Source organism: Mytilus californianus, unplaced genomic scaffold, assembly GCF_021869535.1.
Source record: "Mytilus californianus isolate M0D057914Y unplaced genomic scaffold, xbMytCali1.0.p SCAF_4, whole genome shotgun sequence".
NCBI classification, from domain to species: Eukaryota; Metazoa; Mollusca; class Bivalvia; order Mytilida; family Mytilidae; genus Mytilus; species Mytilus californianus.
The window spans coordinates 55,424,516-55,436,530 of NW_026262690.1; the positions used below are offsets into that span (position 1 = coordinate 55,424,516).

General features: G+C 32.1%; 2 protein-coding genes across 2 annotated transcripts in view; one reads left to right on the forward strand and one right to left on the reverse strand.

The window, feature by feature from the left end:
* The window catches only part of LOC127736981 (probable ATP-dependent DNA helicase HFM1), an 84,932-nt gene that overhangs the window by 62,819 nt on the left and 10,098 nt on the right, over positions 1 to 12,015 (reverse strand). The window contains exons 5-8 of the mRNA XM_052247539.1: positions 11,531 to 11,666; positions 10,080 to 10,231; positions 8,744 to 8,824; positions 3,651 to 3,809 (exon numbers count right to left, since the gene is read on the reverse strand). Of these exons, the coding sequence (XP_052103499.1) occupies positions 3,651 to 3,809; positions 8,744 to 8,824; positions 10,080 to 10,231; positions 11,531 to 11,666 (528 nt within the window). The remainder of the gene's footprint in view (positions 1 to 3,650; positions 3,810 to 8,743; positions 8,825 to 10,079; positions 10,232 to 11,530; positions 11,667 to 12,015) is intronic.
* Positions 1 to 12,015, forward strand: part of LOC127698485 (beta-1,3-galactosyltransferase 1-like) — a 98,121-nt gene that overhangs the window by 787 nt on the left and 85,319 nt on the right. The window lies entirely within an intron of this gene.

Below are 12,015 nucleotides of genomic sequence, written 5' to 3' on the forward strand. Positions count from 1 at the left end.
ACCAACATCAATCAATCAATCATGAATTGGTATAGTTGTTCAGAGTTACTTGTTTTTTGTTTCATTATAAACATAATTTGAAAAGTGCTAAATATATCAAATGTAGATTTTGAAAGTTGACAGTTATTAACACTAAAGTGTCCTCAGAAACTTAAATTTGAGCAACACTAACCCAACAATCAATCATGAACTGTTATATATATATATATATATATATATATATATATATATATATATATATATATAGTTGTCAACATATTTGAAAGCGGTTCAAAATCCTTCATTAACTATTTTTTTATGTTTGCTCTTATGATGAACTGTTACACAATTGTCCCTAGTCAGGGGTTGGGTTTTGAGCACTTGTTAACATTTCAAACCCAGTCATTTTCTGTATTTGCTTGTCCCTATCGGGAATCTGTTATAATTCTATTAAAAAATTAATTTCCTTGTGTCAGACAATTGGACTGACATTGTAACGACATATGTCAGACATTTCAAATGATCTGGACTGAGTATGTCCCAGGTCGTACTGAATCGTGAGACTGATTATTTTAAGAGGGGATTTATTTCAGGGACGGAGTCTAGACTCTTAATCCCTAAAGAGAATTGCTGGTTCCCAAGGAATGATGAAATTCTGCTCCTTTAAATAAAATCCATATGCTCTGTCCTAGAAAGTATAAAAAGTGAAGTCCCAAAATCCCCTCCCCCCTTTTCACCACAAGAATTCAGGAAAAAAAACTTTTTGTAACTGATTGAAAATGTCTAATGAACTCCAATAATTTCAAATCGTGTGTGATCATTTGTGGTAATTTCATGGAACACTTTGTTTTCCATCATCAAGTAGAAGTTGAAAATGCTTGTAAATGATTCTAGAACACATCATGAGTGTTAAAATAAGTCAGAATCACCCAAATACAAAGTTGTGTTTGACATTTAGCAGATGTCCAAATAGCATGTGTAAATCTAAACTTAAATACAGTGCGAGTGTGCGGAAAATTCGTACTTAATAGATATCACTAGAATACGACTTTCAAAGTACAACAGTTCCGTCCTTTAGTAAAATACTGTTAAATATATCCATCACATTAATATTTGAAGGATCTTAGCTTAAACGAAACACATGCGTCAGGATGAAACACCAAATTGAACGATAATAGTTTACGTTTTGTAGTTTATACATTGTTACATTAGAATTGCATATTAATATGGATTAGGTACATTATTAGTTTTGAAAATAATGAGGGCTCCCTCTCCAACTTCAATAACAAACATGGCGGAACATAAACAAACCTAGTGAAATCAAGATTTTCTTTTATTTCTTGCTTATCATACTCTATAATCGGCACTCCTGCCTGGCAATTCCTATTTGGAGTAAAAACTCGCTGACAATACAAGCCCAAATTCCGGTAACTGTACATTTGTTTCTCTGTCTTTATTTCATAAAATGATGCAGACGCTATTTTACAAACTTGTTACCGATCATGTCCATAAATCAGTGTTGGGATGAGGCATGGAAGTAATAAAATTGTAAAGCACAGAAAGGGGTACAGAAACACTCCTGGAAACTTTCTCTGTTTAGACTTGACCATCCAGCAGTATTGGATTTCAAAAGACTTGAACGTCTTCTTCCACCAAAAATAGATAAAAATTTGGACCATTTTATATAATAGGATCGTAGATCGTCTCTATCTAATCATTTCTATTGTTTACTGTTTCTGATTATCAATTACAGTTTTCAAAATAATATTCAAAACACTAAAATTGGGTAAACATGTCATTTCAGGGGAGTATCTTTATCAGGATTTGATCTTTCAGACAATTTTTGCCTCTTCTATTACAATTTTTGGGATTAAGCCAAACATCTTATTTGACCCTCATGTCCTACTTTTAACCACAGTGGCCATGTTTTTTTCTTGTCATATGATATGATTTAAACAAGATAACAAAAGGATGATTATAGCCAATACCAATTTAAGGAGATGTGGAATACAAGTCAATGAGACAGTAACCCAACAACAAAAGTAATTGTAGGCAACATACAGTCTCCAACAATAGACATTTGTTCTTACAATATGTTATAATCTTATTTGTACAGTTTATAAAAGTTTTGAATAAATTAAACAAAAAACTATCAAAGATCTGCCATTGACACCAAATTCTCCAAAAAAAAAAAAATTCAGAATGACATCAGGGCCTAATCTAGGATTTTGGAGAGGGAGAAGTGACTTCTCCTTCCATGAGAGAGAAGGGAGAAGTGGTCAATTTCTTGGAGAAGTGAGATTCCATTACCGTTTCAGTTGCATAGTGTTCTCATGCTTATCACTAAGAAAATTGTTTTATATGCAATAAAAAATATAGTTGCAGTTTTTTCATGTTATTGTACAAAATGTATATTTAGAAATTTCTTAATAAAAAGGTTTAGACAATATAGTTGTGATCTATTCATTGATACAATTTGTACTGTCAACTTGAATTTAAGTTTAAAATAAAATTTGTTGCTTGGGACATGAGGGAGTAGCCTAGTAATATTATGATGCATTAAATTCATGTGCATCTGCCTCAATTTATTTTTAAATGTCCAGAAAAATATGACTCCCAGTTTACCTGATGAATTTCACATGACTGGGAATTTTTAATTTATATCATCACTTGTCATTATTTTGTAAAACATTATTTAATGTCCAGGACATCATGTTACATGTAGTTGTAAATTGAGATTTGCGTTAAAGATTGTAAGCCTTTAAATGAAAATATATTTCAATCATATATTAATTAACCGATACAGAGCTAATTTCTATCATTTTTAAAAGATATCTTCCCTATCAACGAAATGATAGTGAAAAAAAATCCACTGCTGTTCACAGCTGGTCGAGTGTCGTACGTTTGCAATCACATTATCCATCAGCTGTCTTTCTACCTTTTATATTTCAATATTTATTCAATGAATATAATAAATCTACCGTTAATTCCCACCCTTAACCCACCGAATAATACAATTTGATCGATCGTAATAAATAAAAATAAAACAAATCAGCTGAGTGATTACGCAACATCCTCAGATAAAAATCATCGTAAAAGGATAACTTACAGACGGTCAGTTTTCCAATTGAATAGTTTTGAATGTTATATCCAAGGATGTTCAAAGTCGCCGTTGTATTTATTTAATTTGATCGTCGACAGTATTAGTCCTGGGTCGTTTCGAAAATCTTGATTTTCCTTGTCAGTCCCCATTTTTTTTACCTGGGAGACTTGTAATTCACAAGTTGTCTCCCTTTTACCGATTTTCATAGTGATTTGACTTCGCTATGAAGTCAGTCGGCTGGCAATATTTAGCAATTTTCAAAATTCTTTGGCCACTTAAATTGTCATTCCGCCGGCAAGATTATGGCCTGAATGACATATGACAAGTACTGAGGTTACTGACTAGGGACAGGCACATGCAAATGTGGCGACTTTTAGTCAAGAGAGGCCTAGTGGTTTCAGAGGCAAAGTTCTTTTAAAGATTTTCAATGACAACTAGATGCCAAATGATGGCAATAGATCACATGAATCTTCTGTACAAAATGAGCTAAAAAGTTATATTTGGCTCATCGATAATCTGAGAGACCAAGGCCTCTTGCATAAGCAAATTAACTACATGCAATTATTACATCATTAATATTGGGTATGGTAGCTGACACAGCCACAAATCGTAGTTTAGGTAAGAAATTCTCCACTGAGGATCTTCCCATTGCTGCTTGTATGGTCTTCATTCTACTTATGACTGCTTCTATGGTAGCTCCTCTGGTACTATCATTTAATACATGGATCTAAAAGTAGAATCATTTTTCAAAGAAATTTAAAAGTCTGCAGTATCTTTTGTTATACCAATCCTATATTCGTAAAATTTATTATTCATAAATTATTTCATACAAATGTCTTATGCAAACCAGTAAAATAGGAGTTCATTTAACAGTTCACAAATATTTAAAAATGAACCTTAAAAGTATGAATATAATAATAAATTCAATAGATATTTGAATTTATAACTCTTTATAGTCCTGTTGAATACTAAATTATTTCAATCTATCAAAAATGAAATTTTATATGTTATTCAGATCTATGACAGAGTATACAATGTGACATTACCAGCTAAGGGAATTATTTCAATCTATCAATAAAATGCTTCGCTGAGTGTAGCTGGATACGACCGCAGAGGTCCAACCCTGAACAGTTGGACACAATCTTCGCACTTGAAACAGGTCTGAATTTGGATTGTAATTAAATATTTGACACATAATAGGTTTTTGACACCGAATAACTGTAGTCAAAGAACTTATAATTGGTTATATGATTTGAATTTATATTCAATTTTTTGCTTTTGTGCAAAACACTATGCTGTTGCGAATTGACACCCCCCCCCCCCCCCCCCCCCCAACAAACAAAAAAATTTACCCCCCCCCCTTTTTTTTGCTTTTGTGAAATACACTATGCTGTTGCATATTGACCCCCCCCCCAAAAAAAAAAAAAAAAAATTTACCCCCCCCCATAAAAAAATTTGTTTCTGAAATCTGAAATGAAAAAAAAAATTGCCCCCCCCCCCCCCAATTTTTTTTTACCCCCCCCCTTTTTCCAAAAAAAATTCTTTCCCTCAAGATATGGTCATAATCTAGATTAAAATTTCCAATGGAATTTGCAACCATAATTACCAATTTAAATACATCATAAAAGTCTTTAAAAGATAATTTAAAAGCAGTGTAAGGGAGGTAATCCAACATTGTACAATTTTGTTTTTGGATTACCTCCCTTACACTGCTTTTAAATTGTCCATTAACCAGGAAACCCTTGTTTTTTCCCTTTTTTGCTCCTAATTCCTAAACGGTTTAAGCCATAACCCTCCATGGCCAATCCTAACCATCCCTTTGTGGTATTGCAACTTGTGGTATAATTTCAGAGAGATCCATACACTAAAACACAAGTTATTGTCTGGAAGTTACGAAAATGCTTATTTTTGGCCCCTAATTCCTTAACTGTTGGTACCATAACCCTCAAAATCACTCCCAACCTTTCTTTTGTGGTATTGAACCTTATGGTAAAATTTCATAAAGATCCATTCACTTAAACTAAAGTTATTGTGCGAAAACCAATGTGTCTTCGGACGATGACGACAATGACGCCAATGTCATACCAATATATGACCGCAAAAATTTTTGCGGTCGTATAAAAATGAAATTGTATGTTATTCAGATCTTTGACAGGGTATACAATGTGACATTCCCAGCTGAGGGTTAATATTCCTTGAACCTGAATTACACTTATATTATGGATGAATCCTGCCTTAATGCAATTTCTAGTACCATGTATTTGTTGAACATTCATCATGTTGTATAAATATTCAGAACATGGTTCTTTATTTATATTTTGTACTTCACTTAAATGCATTTTTTCCCCCATCTTGACAAAAAGATTTTTTTATGTTTGAAATATTTTTGCAATAAAGTATTTACCTTTTATATGTTGTGTTTGTATATTAGCAACTTTTTTATGTATTTTGACCACCAGAAATATTGATAGCCCCAACCTGATATTTTTCAGTATACACAATACATTTTGTAATTTGCAACGAAATTATTTTCTCGTTTATGCAATACTTTATAAGAATACTTTCCGCCATTAATTTAGTATTTAGTGGGTAAATAGCTTGATTTTAAATTAAAACATACCATTGAAGGATGCTCATCATTTTGACCCTGCGTGAGTCTTTGACATTATTTAACTGTCAAATCATTGGACACAGATTTCCTGTTTTACCTTTGGTTATTGTGGTTATAAACCATAACTTTAAAACCAGTAGAAGTAATTTCAATGGGGACAAGCAAGTAACATTCCTTGTGGGCAAGTGTCTACTCCACAAGAAAATGAAAACAGCTGAAATACGCTGCAGGATTAAAACATTGATAAGGCCAAGGACAATTGTGTGTTCATGATTTCCTGACTGACCATAGTGTTTTGTGAGGATTTATTCAAAACGAAAACGTTTTGGCAAGGAATCATTTATTGTAACCACTAACTTATTTAATCAAAATTTGTGACAGAATCGACCAAAACCATAGGTGGATCCAAGGGTGGGGGTGGGGTGGGGTGGGGGGGGGGGGGGGGGGTCCAAGGGTGGGGGTGGGGTGGGGTGGGGGGGGGGGGGGGGGAGGGGGGCAGGGCCCCCCTTTTGTGGGAAAAATTTGGTTTATTATATAAGGAATCACTGATGCATGACTGTAGCGGGCCCCCTCTTATGGCAGTCAGTGGGTTCCCCCTTATAAAAAGTTCTGGATCCGCCACTGAAAATTATGTTCATTTTGTTCATTTTGTTCATTAATAAAATGCAAATGGCGAACATTAATACTGTAAATTCAGAATTATTGCGATGTTTTTATTATTGCGAAAAATGCGACAGGGTTATAATCGCAATAATTTAAACTTGCATTTTCAAATATTTTATATGAATTAAACAGGATTTTTCTCATTATCTCAAAAATTAGAATCGCATTTTAGTCTAAAATGACAAAATCGCAATAATAAATGCACGCAATAATTTCTGAATTTAAAGTATAGGCATGTACCAGAATCAGTGAACACGAAATTTTTTTCCCCTATTGAAACAATATTTTCCAGATTTTCCCAAAAAGTATATTAAAATTCTGACCTACAGACCTAATGATTTTTAAATAGGAAACCCTAATTAACATACATGTTTTTTTTCTCACACCTATAATATCTAATATTACAAATTAGGTAATAATTTAGAAAAATAAAGGACCACCAAATTTTTGGAAGGACAAGCAAAAGTTTGTTTTCTGTCGGGCCTTGGTCAAAAATGAAGTTTTGCGAACTCTGTTAGAACACATATAATAAACAGCTGCGCCATGAGCGCATGATACGCCTGTCGTCTTGTGTGTGAATTTTTATGCAATAAGCATAAATAGTTTCTGACATACGGCGTGACATGCGAAAACCCCCTTTTTTTTTTACAAAAAACTCAATATCTCTAAAATAAAATTTTGAATCAAAACCAAAAAGTATACAGATCTTTAGATTAATATAACTAAAAAGTGTGTAAAATTTTAAGCAATAATCATAAATCGTTTTTGAGATACGGCGCGACATGTGAAAACCCCCCCTTTTAAAAAAAAAAAAATCAATATCTCAAAAATTAAATTTTGAATCAAAACCAAAAAGTATACAGATCTTTAGATTAATATAACTAAGAAGTGTGTAAAATTTTATGCAATAAGCATAAATAGTTTCTGACATACGGCGTGACATGTTAAAAACCCCTCCCCCTTTTTTTACAAAATACTCAATATCTCAAAAATAAAATTTTGAATCATCACCAAAAAGTATACAGATCTTAAGGTTAATATAACTAAGAAGTGTGTAAAGTTTTAAGCAATAATCATAAACTGTTTTTGAGATACGGCGCGACATGTGAAAAACCCCTCCCCCTTTTTTAACAAAATACTCAATATCTCTAAAATAAAATTTTGAATCAAAACCAAAAAGTATACAGATCTTTAGATTAATATAACTAAAAAGTGTGTAAAATTTTAAGCAATAATCATAAATCGTTTTTGAGATACGGCGCGACATGTGAAAACCCCCCCCCTTTTAAAAAAAAAAAAAAATCAATATCTCAAAAATAAAATTTTGAATCAAAACCAAAAAGTATTCAGATCTTTAGATTAATATAACTAAGAAGTGTGTAAAATTTTATGCAATAAGCATAAATAGTTTCTGACATACGGCGTGACATGTTAAAAACCCCTCCCCCTTTTTTTACAAAATACTCAATATCTCAAAAATAAAATTTTGAATCATCACCAAAAAGTATACAGATCTTAAGGTTAATATAACTAAGAAGTGTGTAAAGTTTTAAGCAATAATCATAAACTGTTTTTGAGATACGGCGCGACATGTGAAAAACCCCTCCCCCTTTTTTAACAAAATACTCAATATCTCTAAAATAAAATTTTGAATCATCACCAAAAAGTATACAGATCTTAAGATTAGTATAACTAAGAAGTGTGTAAAGTTTTAAGCAATAATCATAAATTGCTTTTGAGATACGGCGCGACATGTGAAAAAAAACACACACCTGTTTTAGTTACTAAGTCCCGTAACTCAAAAAGTTTTAATCTTATTTTCACCAAAAAATATACAGATCATTTGACCATCATAAGAAACAACTATGTTAAGTTTCATGAAAATTGGATAAGTCATTCTCAAGTTACGGTGCAACATGTTTACGCCGGACAGACAGACGGACGGACGCCGGACATTTGTATAACATAATACGTCCCGTCAAAAATTTGACGGGCGTATAAAAAGTGATTAAAAGTTTTTTAATGAATCTGCCAGTAATCATCAAATGTCTTCTTACTTTACATCAAAAATATTTTTGAAATCTCAATGGATTTTGTCTTTTTTTTAAATGATGTCTGGGAAGAATTCTTTAAGGATCTTGAAATTAGACCATTGGTAGCACAGACCATATGGCTTGTCAACCATCTTTCTCAAAAGCTGTTGAATATAGTTATATTACCTCATCTATACAGAACAGACAGACAAATATAGTTATATTACCTCATCTATACAGGACAGACAAATAATGTTATATTACCTCATCTATACAGAACAGGCAGACAGATAAATATAGTTATATTACCTCATCTATACAGAACAGGCAGACAGATAAATATAGTTATATTACCTCATCTATACAGAACAGACAGACAGACTGTACAAAACAAGTATTATCTCTCCATCTTCTTGTCATGCTGTCCCATTTCTCCTAAAACAAAATGAAAACAGTATGAATCTTCCTTTTGTTCAAACTTAACTACTTTTCTTTTGACATGGAAATGTCATGAAATAAAATATAAGTTTCATGTGGAATAAATATTCTGTATTATTATTTCCACTGGGACAAATATTACAGTATTTGTTCCTTACGAAATAAAGGGTATAGAATATTTGTTCCAACAGGAACATATATTATGGCATTGTTTATAACAAAGTTTCTAGGGGAAATTCTGTTAGGCGAAACAAATATACCTTGACAGAAAAGAGTCATTTTTGGTTTTAGGCCTCCAACAGTGTTCCATAGTTTCAAATGGGGATATCTCAATTTTCATTTCAAAGAATTAACTTCTGCTACAAGTCTCAAGATATAAAACACTCAGGGATCAAAAATTCAGACTTAAAATATGTATGTGCGAAAAAATGGCATTTAGATACAGAGAACTGATTTTTTTGCAATCAAAAACACAATGCAAGTAAGGGAGAAGTTCAGAAAGGTCCCAAACAAAAAGAAATTTATCTACTTTAAGTTGAAGTCTTTTCAGAAGATGAGGAGGGTCATGAAATCTGGTTTGAGTACCAAGTACAGTAAAAAATTCTTAAAAGTTCAAAATTATGGTCATTGTTCACAATAATGGCCTTCTGAAGACTACAATTGTCAAGGATAGCTGTATTTAAAGGATAGAAATCAGGGAATAAAAATACTTCAAAAAGGACCAATCCTTACAAAGGACATAAAAAATATACACATTAGCCTAAAGTTCAATAAATTGGTCATAAAATCAGCAAAAATAAGAAGTTTTTCCACCTTTTAGGGCATGATCCATCAATCAAATCCCAACTCCTCAACCACTTAGCCACCTGTTCTCTCGATCGCCTACTTTGATTTTATCATGAACTTTACGCTCATTGCATATTTTGGCAAACTAATGAAAACCATGCCGGTTTTAAAAATATGGAATCATGGCTAGGGTAATACTTTCCTGCTATCTAAACCCTACTTAAAGGCTCCAAAGAACATTTATTGCTTACGTAAATCTATGGCCCCTCTTCAACTCTATTCAGACTTTTCAATTAAGTTCAGTAGCAACAAGCTGATCAGCTCTTTACTTAAATTTTTCATGTGTATATCCCTTCCTCACTGCGGAGCAATTAGGATTTAAAAAACACTTTGCAAAACATGAAGAAAGATGACAAGGGATTATCAAGTATTACACAATAAGTTTGCTGATCTTGCCTGCACTTACAGGTGTAGTGAGTATGATATTGACTTCCTGAAGCTCATAATAATCATCTACTTCTGTGTCTCCTGTCAACTCAGCACACTTCAGATTGTAGGGTTCAAATTTCTCCTTCCAGCTTGTATACTTTTCACTACATAAAGCTTTTATAGGTGCCACTATCAAAACATTTAATAGTCTGTAGCTCTCAAATGAATTTATGACAATATCAATAATGGAGGCTTTCAAACTTTATTAAATCTATGTAAAATGATGAGAAAAACTCACATTGGTCCTTTGGACCACATTAAGTAAAAATACTAGGTAAAATTTAAACAATTCTTTCAAGGAAAACTGCGAAAAATTGGAAAATCACACAATTCAAAAATTTTCATCAACTCCACCAGCCTAAACACAAAACCTTATTTACAAAATTCAAAACACTATTTAGTAAATGATATATTATTTCACGTGAATAGTGCTTCTGTTTGAGAACAGGCTAGGAAAATTGGAAAAATCTACACCAAACACACAGACATTGGTATAAAAGTTCGATACAATTTTCTATTGGAATGACCACGATATTTAAAATGAAATAGCTGACCAAGGGATTGTGTTATAAATGAATTCTACTGTATATCATAAACATCTACTACCATGATGTCTTTAAAGTACAGTAATATTCCTGGCTATTATTTACATTAGTATTGCAAATATTGAATCAATGATCAACCTCAAACTGATGTACATATACATAGTTGTTTTGTTTTCATTCAAATTTTACTGGAGATTCTTTGTTTTATTGACTCTATGAAGAATTATATAAGTTCAGTAAAATATTTGCATTTCCTGTTAGATTTAGAATATCCACAATTTGAAGCTTTTCATTTGAGATTAGTATTAAGAGGTTTATGCAGAATTAAGGCACATTGTCTAAAACAGGCCTTGCCAATTACTCCTCATATTTTGCTTGAAATTTCTAATAAGCTAGATATGAATAGTGCGCATGATGCTACTATATGGTGTTTATTTTTACATGCCTTTTTTCTTATGTTTAGAAAATCTAATCTGGTTCCAGATTCTGTATTTACTTTTGATCATAATAAGCAGCTTTGCAGAAATAATATCCTTTTCGATTTTGAGCGTAAGCTATTATTGATAAGTATTAAATGGTCGAAAACCATTCAGTTTGGCAAGAGATTCTCCATTGTGTCCCATTCCAGCATTTTTGAATATGAAGTCTTTAGTTAGCACTTCTGAAAAGAGTCCAGCTTATTGTTTTTTCAAGAACAAATTATGTGTTCCTGTTACTTATAGACAATTTCAGATAATATTGAAACAGTTAATTACTGAGATTGGTCTAGATGTGTCTTCGTATTCTACACACAGTAGAAATAAAAATATAAAGTATTTCCAATTAAATTATCTATACTACATTTACAATTGGCATTGCAAAATATGTGTTATGATTTTCTTACTATACACAACTTTGAAGTTTTTCATTAAACAATTTTCCATCTTCATGATTAATCTAACAATAGCCAACTCAAATAAAGCTGTTTTTCCTGATCCTGTTGGTGCACATACTACTAGTGGTTTATCTGTATAAAATACCTAATGAAAAAAAAAACATTGAAACTTATACATAAATACGACAGAATAAAACATTAATTTATATGTATCAAAAGACCAAAAGGAACCTTTCTTAATCATCAATTTTGATGTACAATATTGACTTGTGTTTTTTCTTTTTTTGTCAGATTTTTAATAAAGAGCTGCATGATTCGCCCCCGCTTTTTCAACGTATAAAGTTCCATTACTCCTCAATGTCATATCAGAAATTTATAAAAAAAACTAAAGGGAGCTTATTCTAATAGATATAAACCAGTCACCAAAGTTTCATGAAAACTGCTCAAAGCATTTTTGAGTTATTGTCCGAAAACTGGAAAATCCCCACATTTTT